At 50.2% G+C, this 17,166-nt stretch overlaps 1 protein-coding gene across 2 annotated transcripts; it reads left to right on the plus strand.

Moving 5' to 3' along the window:
* The first annotated feature begins 4,142 nt into the window (after positions 1-4,142).
* Positions 4,143-14,629, plus strand: VPS4A (vacuolar protein sorting 4 homolog A). 2 transcript variants are annotated; one of them, XM_066348145.1, is made up of 11 exons: positions 4,143-4,335; positions 7,719-7,830; positions 7,926-8,073; positions 9,380-9,438; positions 9,536-9,655; positions 10,164-10,320; positions 10,912-11,060; positions 11,440-11,521; positions 11,721-11,940; positions 12,945-13,085; positions 13,779-14,629. In XM_066348145.1, the coding sequence occupies exons 1-11, from the start codon at positions 4,315-4,317 to the stop codon at positions 13,878-13,880; spliced, it is 1,311 nt and encodes a 436-aa protein (XP_066204242.1). In that variant the 5' UTR covers positions 4,143-4,314; the 3' UTR covers positions 13,881-14,629. The 2 variants fall into 2 exon arrangements, with proteins under 2 accessions (XP_066204242.1, XP_066204241.1); XM_066348144.1 differs by having other exon boundaries at positions 4,144-4,335; positions 9,377-9,438.
* The last annotated feature ends 2,537 nt before the right edge of the window (positions 14,630-17,166 follow it).

The raw sequence follows: 17,166 nt of genomic DNA on the forward strand, positions 1-17,166 counted from the left end.
GATCCAGTTGAAATGAGGCTATTAGGATGGGCTCTGATCTGATCTGACTGGTGTCCTTCTATGAAGAGGAAGTGTGGACACAGCAGAGCATGTGTGCACTGAGGAGAGACCCTGTGAAGACACAGCAAAAGCGTGGCCAAGTGTGAGCCAAGGAAAGGCCTTGGGAAACCAACACTAACACCTTGATCTTGGACTTCTGGCCTCCAAAACCGTGAGAAAATACATCTCTATTGTTTAAAGCAAACCTGCCTGTGGTATTTTGTTACAGCAGCCCTAGCAAACTAACATAGCCCTCTTTTGATTGTAGGGGCTTTTCATTGAATTCCATCTTTCAACTTACACAGCCCATCTAATATGTGGGGTTAATATGTTCTCAAGTTCTCTGCCTCACTCTCATCTCATGATAGTCCCTCTCTCTTGTTTTTTCATTTATTAATTCTGAAGAAGTTCATTGATAATTCTCCCAGCAGATACTGAGTGTGCTAGGCCCCTGGAAAAGAGCAGCCCTGCCCTCCCAATGATGCAAAAGGACAGTGACTCTACCAAGTGCCATAACAGCAAATAAAAGCCACCCCACTCACCTCTGTCAGTATCTAAAAGAGCAGAATGTTCAGGGTAGAGCTGAGAAGCCTTGACTTACCAGGTGTGTGCCTCCCCAGACTCATCAAAGGCCTTGTCCTGCCACTCCGGTCATTATCCTGACTCCAGTGTCCACCAGGATGCTCAGCACTTTGGTCTTTTGGTTCCTGACCTCCTCATGTGCGATGATGGCCACCTCACTTCATCTCACTATCTTCCTGCACCCACGGTCACCCCCTGGACTGCATTATTGCTCAAACAGCCATTTCTGAAATCAGTAACTGAACTGAAGCATCCCTCTCCAGCATGCTCTCATTGTGACTAACCTCCAACCTTTTGGGTCCTCAAATTAGTCCATTGAATCTTACTTTCTTCCTATGCACTTCCCACCTTACCTGGCTCAATTCCACACCCACTGAGCCTGTGAATTCCTGTGCTGCTCTGTCTTCAAAGCAGCCACCTGGATGAACCCTGCCATCTCCCTGCACCTGAGTAGCTGTGTACTGGGGAGAAAAACCCAAGGCAAATTGGTACCTCTATACATTTGTAGAGGTTGCCAACCTTTATCAGGTTTGCCCTTAACACTGCTTACTTTTGGTTCACTTTACATTTCAAACCATCTTTACTAACCTCAAGCCCCAGGCCTCCCACCTTTTTTCTCCCTCAGCAAATTCTCCTTCTAATTCATGGAGAAAATAGAAGCCACCCAAAGGTACTGTCCCAACTTCTGGTTTGCTTCTGACCAACACAGGCAACCATCTATCTTCCCTCCTACTATAATGTCTAAAGCTGGTCTTGCTGCCCACTGTCTGATGCCACTCCCATTATCTATATTAGCTGCATCCTATTGGTTTTTCAAACATGCTCAACTCTTCATATATTAACAACCATCAAAAACTCCTTCCTGGCCCTGGCCGGTTGGCTCAGTGGTAGAGCGTCAGCCTGGCGTGCAGGAGTCCTGGGTTCGATTCCTGGCCAGGGTACATAGGAGAAGCTTCTCCACCCCTCCCCCTCTCCTTCCTCTCTGCCTCTCTCTTCCCCTCCCGCAGCCAAGACTCCATTGGAGCAAAGTTGGCCTGGGCGCTGAGGATGGCTCTATGGCCTCTGCCTCAGGCGCTAGAATGGCTCTGGTTGCAAAAGAGTGATGCCCCAGATGGGCAGAACATTGCCCCCTGGTGGTCATGCCGGGTGGATCCCGGTCGGGCACATGCAGGAGTCTGTCTCACTGCCTCCTCATTTCCAGCTTTAGAAAAATAAAAAAATTAAATTAAAAAACAACAAAAAACCCCTCCTTCCTGGACCCCACAATTCTTGCAGCTGTTCTTCTAGGCCTCCCTTCCCCCCCCCCCCAAACTTCTTGAAAGAGTAGTGCTTCTTCATGGACTACATTTCCTCATGACCCACTCACCGTCAGCCCTCTGTAATCCGGCTTCTACCTTCATCACTTAATGAAACATCTCTGGCCGAGGTCATCAGTATCTTACATATTACTGCCTGCCTTCTGAGCTGCAATAGGTACTGTGCTCTCCTTACTCCCTCTCCTGACTTCCAGGACACTCTTCTGGCTATCCTACCTCGCCAGCTGCCTTTCTAAACTTCTTTCGCAGGCTCAGTCTCCTCTAGTTGGTCAGCAAACCTCCAGGCTCTGTCCTAGGCTCTCCTTTCGCCTCATCCTACATTCTATTCACAGTGGTCGGCAAACTCATTAGTCAACAGAGCCAAATATCAACAGTACAACTGAAATTTATTTTGAGAGCCAAATTTTTTAAACTTAAACTATATAGGTAGGTACATTGTTATTAATTTAATTAGAGTACTCCTAAGCTGGCCAAAGAGCCGCATGTGGCTCGCAAGCCGCGGTTTGCCAACCAGGGCCCTAGAAGATCTTATTCGCACAGTTTTCTTTCCCACCTATCCCCAGATGTCTCACAGATGTGCATCTCCAGCCCTCATCTTTCTTCTGACTTCCAGATGAATGTACCTGACACCTGATATTTCAAAGGCACCTCAAACTCCTCACCCCATGCACCCCCCAAGACTGGTCTTTGTCTAGTATTCCCCATCTCAATATCACTACCACTTCCAGGTGCTGAAGCCAGCAAACCAGGAGTGATCTCTGTCTTCTTCTGCCCATCACTATACCCCAATTATCTAATCTATTTCCAAGGTTTTTGCCTTCCTAAGCCTTCCTTTTCTTCCATACTCCTCTCCCCTCCTTTCCTCTTCTGAACTACAGCAATAGCTTCGTATACAAGAGCTATCCCATCTCTGCAATCTGTTCTGCATACTAGGGTGAGAGTCATCTATCAAAAACAAATGAACAAACAAAAAACAATTTTTCATTGTTCTAGGATAAAACCCCAAATACTCTGCCCCCCTTTAAATTTTATTTATTTATTTTAGAGAAGAAAGAGAAAGGTGGGGAGAGGAGCGGGAAACATCAAATTGTAGTTGCTTCTCGTATGTGCCTTGACCTGGCAAGTCCAGCATTTTGAACTGGTGACCTCAGCATTGCAGGTCGATGGTTTATCAACTGCGCTACCACAGGTCGGGCAAAACCAAAAATCTTGACCACAGCCAAATGTCCTGGCCTCTTCCCAATTCCCCAACATCAGCTCGCAGAAGGCTTTGACTTACTGTTTTCTGCTCTCTGGTTATATGGCCTTTCTTTCAGTTTCTCAAATTACACCAATGGTCTCAGGCCCTCAGGGTCTTTGCACAGGCTGTTTCATTAACCCAGAATGCTCTTCCCCACCACCTTCATCTCTTAATGAATGGGAGTCTTTCCTGACCACCTAGTTTGGGCAGATTGCCTATTTGACACCCACATAGCACATGAGTCTTCACACTCCTGATGAACATCACCTTTCTCCTAGAAAGTTTTGATCATTGCTATATCCTCAAAACTGCACAGAACTCCACACATAGTCTATATAGTAACTATATATTGTTAAATGAATTAATGTTAACAACCAACTTGCTATACTGAAATACACTGGTATAAAGCCCCCAGCTATGGAGGTTTAAGGAAACTGCTTTTCTAAAGAGAAAAGTAGAGGGGTTAATATTAAAAACAACAAAAATCACCACCACAAACAACAAAAACCACCTTTAGATAGAGCCAAGGGCATCATAATAAGTTACCAGGGACTGACAACACTGTGGGGTACACTATGCTTACATTAGCTAGTTAATTCATTACCCTCAAAAGCCAGTAAAGGTAGATACTAATTATTATTATACCGAATTAAACATCAGGAACAAACGTGCTGGGCACTAAGGTTTACTGTGCCAGTAAAATTGCCCTACAGGCGCTGTTTTATTCGAAGTGGGTGGGGTCTTAGGACTTGAGGATTTTACTCTGCCCTTCCTCTGGCCCCGCCTGCTCGCCCCGCCCCGCCCCCAAGTCCCACCCCGGCCCTCGCTGGGCTCCGGGTCCCGCCCCCGTCCGCCACGCCCCCGCCCCAGTCTCCTGGGCCATACTTCGCCGCGGAGAGCGGTGCCTGCAGTGCCGGCCGTAGCCGCCGGGGGGCAGCCGCGCCGCTCGGGCCCGACCGCTCTGGGCCGTGCTCCTCGCTCGTTCTCGGACTCAGCTCTAGCTGCCAGCGGCCACCCTCCCCGCGCCCAGCGCCGACCCGCCGGGCTCGCCGCACCGGACCCAGCACCTCGGCTCTCCGAGGCCGGACCGAGGCCGCAAGCAGCGCCGCGAGGTGTGAGGCGGACCCAGGAGATGAAATGACAACGACAACCCTCCAGGTACCTCGGCTCGGCGCGGCCCGGCCGGCTGGCGGAGTCCGAAGGAGGCGCGGCGGGGCCTGTGGGCCGGCCGTCAGGCGGGCGGGGGCCTCCTCGAAGCCCGCCGCCCTGTTGCCGCCTCCGCCCGTTTCTGTGTTCACACGCTAGGAGCCGAGGGCCACCTCCCGTCCGGAACTCCCGGTCCCCCTGGCCTGGCCGAGCCCCAAGGCTGCTACGTGCAGCTGGGGCCCCAGTACCGCCGTAAGGGCTCAGCCTCACTCGGGCCTCACAGGCGCCGCCCGGGAAGCTCGGGCTCGCGGTCCGGCTGCTCGCTCTCTCTTCTCCTGTCTCCCAACTAGCCGCTGCTTCTTCCCTGGTATCCGATTTCCTCTTCTCGGCCAACGACCCTCCATTCATTCCCTGGATTGTGCAGGGTGGTGCTGGGGTGGCGCCACCTGGATGCATGACTGACCCATCCTCCAGGTGCTGCCACCCTGGTTTCCTGCTGGGCCGGAAAACATAAACATGCTCAGGCCTCAGACCTGGGTTTGAATATCGCCTCTGCCACTCACTAGGTCGTATGTGACCTTGGGATAGTTATGTGATCCTCGAGTGTGGAGTTGGGTTATTGTGACAGTGGCTCAAGATTAATTCTGGAAAAGCATTCTTAACATGGTGTCATCTACCTAGTAAGTGTTCCGTAAGAGGTGACAAGATACAGTGCTTGTGGGGCAAGACTTCATGGAAGAAGTGGCATTTAGCAGGATCCTCAAAGGATGGGTAGCATTCAGATTCGTGGAGGTGGAAGAGGGATGGGTACTTCAGGGGGAGGAGGACGTGGGAACAGTGGATGAACTTCCACCTGCAGGTCCTACCTGCCCAGTTTTTGTATGGCCTGTGAGTGAAGAATGTTTTTATTACATTTTTTTTTTAAAAATAGCTTTGTTAAGATATAACTCACCATACAATTTGCCCATTTAAAGTGTACAATTCAGTGCTTTTTGTATATTCACAGCGTTGTGCAATCATCACCACAATCACTTTTAGAGCATTTTGATCACCCCAAAAGGAAACTCTACCCTGAAGCTCTCGCCCCCCCCCCCCATTCCTCTGTTCCCTCCCGGCATGTGGCAACCAACCACTAATCTACTTTCTGTCCTTGTGGATTTCCCTATTCTAGGCATTTTATATAAATGGAAACTATACAATATGAAGTCCTTTGAGACCAACTTCTTTCATATAAATAGTGTAGGTTTTCACATTTTTAAACGGCCGAAAGGATATTTCATGATACATAAATCATGAAATTCAAATTACAGTGTCTATAAATAAAGTTTTATTGGAACACGCCCCTGCTCATTTGTTTTGTATTGTAAATGGCTGCTTTGGGGCTACCAAGGCAGGGTTGAGTTGTTGCTACAGAGATTGTACAGTCAGAAAAGGCCAAAATATTTAGTGTCTGGTCGTGTAGAGAAAGTTTGCCAGCTCCTCTGTTAGCTCATCTTTGCAGCCCTTTTCTTTCACCGTCGTCCCTCGCAAGACCTGTTACTACAGATGTGGCGGGGCTGGCAGTTTGGTCATCTTAGTTTCCTGTTATGCAAAATTGTCCCTCTTCAAACTGCAACCAAGGCCTCTTGCAGGTGAAAACTTTGTGGTTGCCAGAAAAATCTTAGGCAGATTAGTTATTAGAGCAGGGGTCCCCAAACTTTTTACACAGGGGGCCAGTTCACTGTCCCTCAGACCATTGGAGGGCCGGACTGTAAAAAAAACTATGAACAAATCCCTATGCACATTGCACATATCTTATTTTAAAGTAAAAAAACAAAACAGGAACAAATACAATATTTAAAATAAAGAACAAGTAAATTTAAATCAACAAACTGACCAGTATTTCAATGGGAACTATGCTCCTCTCACTGACCACCAATGAAAGAGGTGCCTCTTCCGGAAGTGCGGCGGGGGCCAGATAAATGGCCTCAGGGGGCCGCATGCGGGCCGTAGTTTGGGGACCCCTATAATAGAGTATCAAGAAGGAGGAAAGGGATAGGTTTAATGTGCCCCATGAGAACAAACCTAAGCAGGAAGGTGTCTAGGGTGAAAAAGTCCGAGGAATTGAGTGTTTGTTCTGTAGAAGAGAACATCAGGGGTAGGAACGCCTATTTCATGTCTTTTCTGAAGGGCGGTCTTGGGGAGAGAGTAGACAAGTGAAGCTTGTGTTTAAGCAAATCATCCATTCCGAAGGTTCAGGGCTCCTAGTTATTATATATTTGTAGGTAATGGAGGAAGCTGAAACTTGAAAATGATAGCCTGCATTCTTTCACCTTCCCTCATCTCTTTAACCTGGTAAGTTGATGTCAACCTGGCCTAACCTACCCGTCTGTTTTGTAGAGCTGTCTGTGACTTCCTTTCTGAGACTTCTTTCTTTCCAGTGAGAAAGGGCTGCACAAATGCTTGGGCCCTGCCAAGAGCTGGTCAGGAGGGTTATTGTTTGCTGTGACGGAACTGTGTGTATAACAGTGGGATGTGCCCGCCTGGTGTCTAGTGCTGTATCAGCTTGAGGAGAATAATTCTGGTAACGCTTCCGGGTTGGTGAAGCTGTGGTTTCTAAAACTGGATATGTAGGTGTGGGGCAGCTGCCTGAAAGATCTGCATGCTTCAAGTTCAGTCTCGAGTACAGGCCTACAGGGTTTTTGAGATGCAGACGCTCTCACAGAGGTCTCAGAAGGTTCCAGAGGACTGTTCCCCTCAGTTGGCACGCAGAAATACCTACGGGGTTAGGCAGCGCTTTTTGTATTGGAGATACTGGTAGATTATTGACTCATGTGTCTGATAGCTTTTTCCTAGGTATCAACTTGATGAGAACCATCTTCTCTTTTCAGCCTAGAGAAGCAGGCTGTGCCAGTAGATCCCTTTAAGCCCGTCTCATAAAACTCAGGTCAATGAAGGACTTTCCTGTCTGTCTGCTCTTCTCTGGCCCTTGAGGTCAAGTGCTGTTTCTGGCCTCCCTGCTCAACAACACAGGAATCAACTGGTTCTGGGTCTCCCCTGTTCCTGACTATGAGTTAGGGTCCATTTCCCTTTCCCTTGAGGCGTGGAATGGAAACTGAACTTTCCCTTTGAGCTCTAACCTGAGCTATTTCATCAGGCTTCCACTGGCTGAAATCCAGAGTGAGGACTGAGAAGGAGTTTGCTTTTATTGTATTGAGTGCATTGTAAAGACGATGGGTATCTTTTAAAACATCCTTTTAAGGCCTTTCTGGTTGATGTTGGAAAAGTAGGCCAACATAATGGTCTGCAACTGACTAATTCCCAGGCCTGGCAATATCGCATCAGTGTGTTTCTCCTGCCAGGGACCCTTTCTGGAACCCTTGGGAAGCACTGAGCTATTTGCTTTGCCTTTACAGAAAGCCATTGATCTGGTGACAAAAGCCACAGAAGAGGATAAAGCCAAGAATTATGAGGAGGCGCTCCGGCTCTACCAGCATGCCGTGGAGTATTTCCTACACGCAATCAAATGTGAGCCAAACGGGCTCTCCCCAGCTGCCGTCCCCTGCAAGAAGAGGGTGGGCACTCTGCGCTCACAGGACCCCTCTCTGGTTCCACTTTTGCAGATGAGACACACAGCGACAAGGCCAAGGAGAGCATTCGAGCCAAGTGCATGCAGTACCTAGACCGGGCAGAGAAGCTGAAGGATTACTTACGGAACAAAGAGAAACATGGCAAGAAGCCAGTCAAAGAGAATCAGAGTGAGAGCAAGGGGTAAGTAGGGAGCTGGGACAGAGACCCCCCCAAGCACGTGCCCTTCTCCTGTGTTGCTGTCAGTTTTGGTGCTAATGCAGCCTTGAACTTCCGTGACACCTTTCTTTTGGGGAATTCTACTAACAGCACCCCACGGCTGGTTTCGTCAAGCACTTTACAGAATACTTCCATGTATACTCTCTCGTTGGATCTGGGATGGGGGGCCAGCGTGGAGGTTACTAGGCTTGTACTCTGCAGATATAATCGGGCTCTGCCACTTCCTAGCCATGTGACCTTGGACAAGTGCCATGACCCCTCTGTGCTTCCAGGCTCCTCATCTGTAAGAGGAAAAAGATAATGAGACTTCCCTCCTAGTGTTGCTCTAAGGAGCAAATGAGATGATAGGGTAGAGCCCTGAGGATAGAGCCAGTGTGCAGTAAAGATGAAATAAATGTCAGCTGCTGTCGTCATCAGTTATCCTCTTTACCCGACTTATGAGGCGACAGACTCAGAGGTTCAGAGATCACCAAGGTCACAGAGCTGGAATTTGATGGAGTCTGGACACATACCCAGGGCCTATGCTTTTACTCCAAAGCCAGTGTTCCCTCTGCAGTTTCTCTCCTCATGGCTGTGGTTTGCCCACCATGGAGATTCCAGTTATCTGAGCAGAAAGGCCAGTGGTGACCTGGAGGGATGGGGGGGTCCTCGGCAGGGAGGTCATGGGGTAGGAGAGAGGTGGGTTTTGTGTCAGCCGCATCACCAGAGGTGAGAGGCTGTGCTCCCGGGTGGAGAGGATTCCCTGGAGTGGGAGACATACCGAGAAAGGGCAGGAGGCCAGACAGCTCCAAGATGACGGCCAGAGTTTTGAGGATGGCAAATGACTTACATCTGGATAGGGACTGGCCTGGCGGGGTGGGGATGGGGGACAGCGGCCCTGCAAACATAAGAAGACTTACCTCTTCTCCAAGTCACAGCCACTAGCTGTCTGGTTTTGAGTCCGTATGAGAGGCCAGTGAGAGCTGCAATTGCTTGCCTTGCTTGGCTGCTCTTGAAGTCTAGCCAAAGCACATGTCCCTCACCAGTCACTAGACAAGGCACATGTTTCTGTGGTTATCCCCATAATGAAGACTCGAGGATGGGTTATGAGTCTCCTAGAACCACTGTAGGCCCTGAGTGTCCTCGGGGTGACTGGGTCTGTCACCACAGTTAAGCAGGGAGGTCGTCCCTTTACCTCCCTGCTGGCAGCCAGAGCCTGGCCTCCCTCTGAGGCCTCCTCACCAGCCTCCCCCTGAGCTAGCCTGCCATCTTCTGTCTCCTTTCCCAGCAGTGATAGTGACAGCGAAGGGGATAATCCAGAGAAAAAGAAATTGCAAGAGCAGCTGATGGGTAAGAGGCTCGAGGCCCCACGGCTGTGGGAGGGGGACATGGCCAGGGCCCCCTGGTGGGTCGGGGCTCTGGGTTGAAGGTCTGCCTCCCTCTGCAGGTGCCGTCGTGATGGAGAAGCCCAACATTCGGTGGAATGATGTCGCCGGGCTAGAAGGGGCCAAGGAGGCCCTCAAAGAAGCTGTCATTTTGCCAATTAAATTCCCACACTTATTCACAGGTAATTGTTGAGCCACTAGAGGCCCAGATGTATAAATATCAGGCTCCTGAGGAAGGGGCTCGGGGCTCCGACTCAGGAGGTGTCCAGGAGCAGATGGTGACTCAGTTCCTTTTGCTCTTAGTGGGCGAGGCCTGGCCTTCCCGGGGACTCCCACTTGGAAAAGGCCCCAGGGCCTACCCATTGTGGTCATCTAATTCATGGCTTCTCTCTGCTGGCAGAAACACCTTTATAACTAGTACTTTGACTTAACTGTCCCAGTGGGTGGGCAGGCTCAGGAACCGGTCCTGGCCAGCGTCACTGTGCAGGGTCACAGGGGTCAGGAGCCAGGGCTCGGACCAAGTTCTCAGCGGCTAATTTAGTTCCCTTTACTCTTTTGCTCTTAGACTCAGTTGTCTTGTAGAACTTTTCATTTCTCACTGTATCTACAGTGACTAAGGCCCCTCTGCTTTTTTCTGTTCCCCTTTCTCAATAAGGAGGAAGTTCACTTCAGTTTATTTTTATTTCGCAGGCAAACGTACCCCTTGGCGAGGGATACTGCTCTTCGGACCCCCCGGCACAGGGAAATCCTACCTGGCCAAAGCGGTGGCAACAGAGGCCAACAACTCCACCTTCTTCTCTGTGTCCTCCTCAGACTTGATGTCTAAGTGGTTGGGGGAGAGTGAGAAGTAAGTCAGCCCCCAGGCCCTTCTCCGCTGTCCCCCACCCCCGGCAGCTGCTGGCAGTCCAGCGTCCCGACCCTCGGAGTCACCTCCCAGAGCGGTCGCTGTTGGATGTCAGGGAGCAGTAGCCATCAGAGGGGTATCTTGCTAGCTTAGTGGCTGGGACACCGTCCTGACCAAGACAGCTGAACCTGAAAGGGAACTTGGGAGAGATGAGTCCTCATGAAGGGAAGAGAAAGGGACTCCCAATAATTGAGTAATCAGGTGAGTGTCCTCTGTTGGGGAATTTATATAGGTATCTTATTCCACACACCAGCCCCCATTTTGCAGATGATAAACTGGGACTTAGAGGAAGGGAAGTGACTTGTCTTAAATTCAGAGCTAATAAATGGGGCTGCCAGGATTGCAGCTGATGCCAGGCTTGCTCTTCCTCTTGGTACAGTGCTGCCAGAGGACTTTTTACCACCCCTCTTTCTGAAACCTAAGCGTGCCTCTAGTCTCGACCTCCCCGTGGGAAGGGCGAGAGAAGTGGTGACTGGGACCCTGGCAGGCATGAGTGTGGGTGTCCAGGTCCCAACCCATTGTTCACCTTCACAGGCTAGTCAAGAACCTGTTTGAGCTGGCCAGGCAGCACAAACCTTCCATAATCTTCATCGACGAGGTGGATTCCCTCTGTGGATCCCGCAATGAAAATGAGAGCGAGGCTGCCCGAAGGATCAAAACTGAGTTCCTGGTCCAGATGCAGGGTGCGTGCAAGTCCCGGGTCTCCTCCCCGTTTCTCGGTCCCCCTGACGCCAGCCCGGGGCTTCATTACTTGGCCGCGCTGGATCTGACTGTCCCGAGGGTGGGGGGAAGGGTCAGAGAAGCAGCTCTCAGCTCTTACCTCCTAGGCCTGCGTTGTGGAGGTGAGGTCCCTGCAGCCTTGGCCCACTGCTCTCTGCCCCTCCTGAGGCGGGCAAGGCAGCCATGCCCTTCGCTCCAGTGAAGCCTGTGAGGGCCCCACCGCCAGAAGTGGCACAGGGATGGCTCCAGTTCGGGACGCAAAGCCCCTGAGGTTCTTCCCTGCAGGTTCAGACTGATCTTTGCAGGTGTTCTGAGTCAGTGTCTGTTTCCCTTTGTCCGCAGGGGTGGGGAATAACAACGATGGGACTCTGGTTCTTGGTGCCACAAACATCCCATGGGTGTTGGATTCAGCCATTAGAAGGAGGTGAGTCTTCCCCTGTAGAGCCGGGCGCTGAGGTCTTTCTCTGGCCATGGTTGGCCCGCTGCTGGGTGTCTCTGGAGCCCGTCTCTCCAGAGGATTCTCCGGGCAGCCTGTGGGGAGCCAGTCTGGAGGGCCCGCCGGGCCTCGTCATTAAGACCTTCCTCATCTGCTCTCAAGTCCAGCCGTGTGCTTGGCTCTCTAGGTTTGAGAAGCGGATTTACATCCCGTTGCCGGAGGAGGCTGCCCGTGCCCAGATGTTCCGGTTGCATCTGGGTAGCACTCCCCACAACCTCACGGACGCCAATATCCACGAGCTGGCCCGCAAGACAGAAGGCTACTCAGGTGCAGACATCAGCATCATTGTTCGCGACTCCCTCATGCAGCCCGTTAGAAAAGTCCAGTCAGCAACACACTTCAAAAAGGTGAGTGAGCATGCAAGGAATTGCTTAGCAAGGGCCACAGGAAAGGGGATATCTGCTTTCTTTGCCAGCTGACACATTTTGGGTCTCTTGGAGAACCAAGAGCAAGTACAAAGTGAGCCCACATTTGTGCTTCTTCTTCCCTTCCCTGCAGTTCTTTTTGCTTGATGTGATCACCTAGGACAGGGCACTGTGGCAGTCACTTTTGCCACCCCTGCAGTCAGTGCTGTGCTGTCATGTGTGGTGAGCCTACTCAGTGTTTCAAAGGTGGTGGGTACAAAATCGCACACCATACGGAGGAACTCCGTTCACACAGCACATCCATGTCAAGTATATGTCAAGGGTCCTGTTATGCGCCGGGTCTTGTTCTCTGCTCGGGAGACGTTCATAACTGAGCACAGCAGACGAAGGTCCCTGGCCTCCAGCAGCCCCCTTGCTAGTGGTGGAGACAGGCAACAGACAGACTCACTTCTCAGACGGTGGGGAGGCGGACATAGAGCCGGGAAGGGAGGGCGGGCATTTCTGAGGTTTGTAGTGGGAGGGGCAGGTTGCACTCTTAAAGATGGACCACACTAGGTGACATTTGAGACAAGAGTTGAAGAAGGTGAGGAAATGGGTCTTCAGATGTTTGGGAGAATGTTGCCAATGGAGCAGATTTTGGTTGGAAAAACATTTTTGATGTCACTGTATTTGTGGTGAGATTTGAATTAACAAGGAAGAGGAAGATATCAAGGTATTTGGGGCCACAAAATGAGATTCTGAGGACAGTGGCTGGAATAGCGTGCTAATCATGAACCTCTGAAATCAAACGTCAAGCCACTTTGACTGCTCAGCCCAAGAGTCTTGAAGGAGCCCATCGCTCCTCAGACTGATGACCAGAAACTCAGGCATTCGTTCACTTTCTGCCACGACCTTCTCTTCAGGACTCCGAAATCTGATGTGTCCTGCCCTTTCCCCAAAAAACAAGGGGCAGCCCCTCCAGCCAATCAAACTCCTGTTGATTTCAGGTCTGTGGCCCTTCCCGCACCAACCCTAGTGTTATGATTGATGACCTTCTGACACCATGCTCACCAGGGGACCCAGGGGCCATGGAGATGACTTGGATGGATGTCCCTAGTGACAAACTCTTAGAGCCTGTGGTTTGCATGGTAAGTGGCCAGCTGGCAGAGAGGACTGCACAACCCAGGAAATCAGAGTCTTGGGTCCCAGAATAAAAATAAGCTTCTCCTTTTTCTGTTCTAGGCTGTTGTGGCTCCTAAACAGAGAATGGCCGTTAGGGCTCTGGGTAACTGGGGATCCAGCCATTATTTACACTGAGGGCTCAGGATGGAGGCCATAATGTTAGCATTTTATTTTTTCAGCAAAAAGAATAAAGGCCAAGCATTCTGTGAATTTGGCTTGTTTTGTACACAGAAGGAACTAGCAAATGTATGTGAGGACGGTGTGATTTGATGTATTTGCACAGGTAGCCTTTCACCTGGCTAGTCTTAACTTCTTATCCTACTCTTGCTGATGGTCTTGCCCATTCATCATGGCAGGTGTCTGCCTTTGTGGCTGGTGTGGTGGGCATGCAGTTAGACCTTCTCATGGGTGTTAAGAGATGATGGGAGTTTCAGTTCTATCAGACTGGATATGGGTCCATCTGCCTCAGGGGGGAAGGGTATCCCTGTCGCAGGAGGCACTCAGGCAGAAGCTAGGCAATCCTAATAAGGTCTGCATTTGGGGTAGGGCTGACCTCACAGGCAGGCCTCTTCCCACACTAGATTGCATGGGTCTGCAATGCTGGGAGGCTGAGGACTGGAGCCCGGCTACCCCTCAGGCACATGCTCTTGTCTTTGCAGTCGGACATGCTCCGGTCTTTGGCCACCACCCGGCCCACCGTGAATGCAGATGACCTCCTAAAAGTGAAGAAATTCTCAGAGGACTTTGGACAGGAGAGTTAAAAGCTTCTTCACTCTGGTGATGGTGAATGTGGGAGGTTTACTGGGGTAAATTCATGCACTCTCGTGTTGGTGGCCAGACTGAGCTCCAGGGCTCGTCCCAAAGTCACTACAGTGCCCTCTCTGCCATCTGGCTGCCAGCCGAGGAGCAGGAAAGAGGGGGCTCCCCGGCCGCAGAGACGCAGAAGCACATTCGGCAGCCGGTGGAATACTGACTCTTCCTACTTCCTCCTCCTCCTCTTCTTGATGCTCACCAACTCCTTGTACTGCACTCATTTTTTTTTCTTTTTAACCTTTTTTGTTCCCCTAAATTAATGCTGCTTGGATTTTCGTCTTGTTTATAAATAAAGTGAAAATCACCTGGAAGCATCAAGGAGTAGGAGCGGCCGTACTGTGGGGTTGGTGCAAATGACCTGCAGAAGCCCCGTGACCCATTCCTTTGAGACCCAAGTTTTGCTCCTTGTGAACTGAATGGCCAATGCCCTGGATCCCTAGCCCAAGCTCTGCCTGTAAAGGCCAAGAGTAAAGCCAAGCCATTCACACCCTCCTAGGTTGGCATCCCGCTCCGTGTCCTCCCTGCAGGAGGAGAGGGTGGTCTGTGAGCACAGGCTAGAAATCAGAACAAGGACGGCAGTCAGGTGGGTTTCACTGCTGTCTTTTCTTCCCTCTGAATGTGAGACCACTGAACCCAGCCACTGGCCTCAGGTCCTGGTCTTGGAAATGGGCTAATAAATCCTTTTCCCTTCTTGAGTCACCTGAGTGATCTCATCTTTGACTCTCGTCTGGGGCTTTTTGAAGGCCGTGCTTGCTTCCCATAGAAAGACCTCCTGGTTTTTCTCTGCTGTCGTCTCTTCAGCAGAGTAGGAAGTAGGATTGTCACCAACTGCCACAGTTCTTAGGCCTCTACTCCAGTTAAGTTTGTGAGACCTTTCTTCCCCCAAGGCCTCAAAAGTGTGGCCAGGGGTGTTTGAGGAACTTGGGCATTTCTTCCTGTTGTCCCCCACCAGATAAGAGTCTCTCATATTGGGAGGCCTGTGGGACAGATGTGGCCTGCAGCAGTTTGGTTGGTCTGCTGCCAACATACAGAAACCAAGAGCCTGACCGGTGGCTCAGATTGTACTGTGGAAAGATTGTCAACCTGGGACACTGAGGCCCCAGGTTCAAAACTCCAAAGTCTGCTTGAGTGTGGGATTGCAGACATGATCCCGTGGTCACTTGCTTCAGTCCAAGGTCGCTGGCTTAGCAAGGTGTCACTGGCTAAGCTGGAGCCCCCCAGTCAAGGCATGTATGCGAAGCAATCATCCACTAAAAGTTGATGCTTGTTTTATCTCTCCCTTCCTGTTCATCTCTCTCTCTCTCTCTGCCTTTCTCCTTCCCTCTCGCTAAAAAAGAGTCAAGGTAAAAATTCAGATTAGATGATGCTGGGCCTGTGTCCTCATGAGGTAGCCTATCAGCTGCAGCTGAGCAGGGCCAGCCCTGTTCAGATGGTGACATGCTCTGCAGTTGGCCATCCCCATGTGGCCTGTTCACTCGCTTGCATTGTCTGCCTAGCCTCTCTGGCCATTTGAATTTGTGACCCCTGGACGCGAGACACCCAAGGCCCAGAGCTGGCAGCGCTGGAGCTGCTGTCTGACGGAGCAGGAGCGGTAGAGGCTATCACATGTTGAATACACAGAAAAGGCTTGGCACTGGTTGTTCCAGCCCTCCTCCCCCTCCCAGAACTGGTATTTCAAACCCAAATGGTCCAGAACTGAGTATGTCACCTACTCTTAGACTGAGTTAGCCCTGCACTGTGGTGTTTCTTTGATCTGCTTAGGAGTGTCTGCTGAATTGGGCCAGCTTTTGCTTGGTTTCTTGAAGGGTTGGGCTCACCGTGCCTCTCCATTGCTGGTAGGTTAGTCCCGCCACGTTACCTAGAATGCCAACCAGCCTGGCTTCCAGATGACACTTTTGCAGCAACCGTGACAGAAATTTCTCTCTTGCTCTGGAGTTCCCTCATACTTCTTGGTTAGTTATGTGCCCTTAGCTACCAATTATGTTTGTAAATACTGGACAGAAGCCAGCATAGGACACTGCCCTATGCCTGTTTCATTTTAACTAATTGTGCTTAGTTGTATTTTCTTACTGTACTTCCAGTTACCTTTACTTGAATCAGAAGGTCTTTGCTTTTTTTTTTTTTAACATGCTTTGTCATGTCTACTACTTGAACACCTAGACAAGTCACAGAGGTTAACAGAAACATGAGGTCTGCTGAGTCATCCTCATATCTCCAGTTACAGCTTTCACAGACCAACACTGAGGTTGAACTAACCTCAGACTGATGCTGCGGCCTCCTAGTCTGTTAACCATGGCTAATACGCACACAGGAATTTCCTCCCCTAAATGCTTACTCTGAAATCCCCTTCTTCCCTTTCTGGAGTTCTGTTCTAAACCTTTTGCCTAAATTGGTTTTCATGTGGAAATGGACTTCTAAGACTCTCCTTAGGTCCAGGTATAGATTTGTGTGTGTGTCTGTGGCCTAAGGTATAAGAGCTTTTCTTTATTGGAAGTGCAAGGATTTGCCTTGGGGCTGTAGTGTCTTAACTAGTAGACCAAATCCTTCCTCGTAGGTGGATTTGGTCACAACAGTAAATCTCACATATTTTCAGCAACAGAGATAGTCTTAGACTTTTCTCCAAGGTCCACTGTGAGCATTTACTCTTGGGCCTCCAGGTCAGGAAGCTGAAGTCAAATGCTACTGACCTACATTACAAAGGCATTATTACTAGGGTCTCTTAACCTCAGAGCACTGTAAGGAAACATCAGAATGCTCTGGGGCCATCCTGTAGGAGCTTCTGAACATTTTCTAAAGGAAAGGAGGCTCACTGAATTATTTTTTTACTTCAGATTTTATTGATTTGAGAGGGAGAAAGGCAGGAGGTGGTGGTGGGAAGCATCACCTTGTAGTTGCTTCTCGCGTGTACCTTGACCGGGCAAGCCCAGGGTTTCAGAGGACCTCAGCATTCCAGGTTGATGTTTTATCCACTGTGCCACCACAGGTCATGGCTCACTGAATTCTGATTTCCCAGAGGACCCGTGTTTTCACTATTAATGAGAGCTTTCTACAGACTTCCCCGATGGCTGAGTGTCTAACCTCCCCTCAGGGTAGTGGGAGGTTCTCTTCTCCAGAGGTTAATATATAGAGAGCCAGTTCACTTTCATTCAGTCTCATAGGCCCCCAGACACGAAGAGTGGGTCTTCTCTGGGTTCATTTAATTAACTGCTGTTTAAAACACGTTTTCTCTAAACA

This window comes from Saccopteryx leptura, chromosome 9 (genome assembly GCF_036850995.1).
Source record: "Saccopteryx leptura isolate mSacLep1 chromosome 9, mSacLep1_pri_phased_curated, whole genome shotgun sequence".
Classification (NCBI taxonomy): Eukaryota; Metazoa; Chordata; class Mammalia; order Chiroptera; family Emballonuridae; genus Saccopteryx; species Saccopteryx leptura.

What these genes read in the sequence shown, in the direction of transcription:
- VPS4A (XM_066348144.1), top strand. Translation starts at nt 4,315, where the DNA reads ATGACAACGACAACCCTCCAG. An exon ending in ATTGCAAGAGCAGCTGATGG is followed by an intron (nt 9,439 to 9,535) that starts GTAAGAGGCTCG and finishes CTCCCTCTGCAG; the next exon opens with GTGCCGTCGTGATGGAGAAG. An exon ending in ATTCCCACACTTATTCACAG is followed by an intron (nt 9,656 to 10,163) that starts GTAATTGTTGAG and finishes TTTATTTCGCAG; the next exon opens with GCAAACGTACCCCTTGGCGA.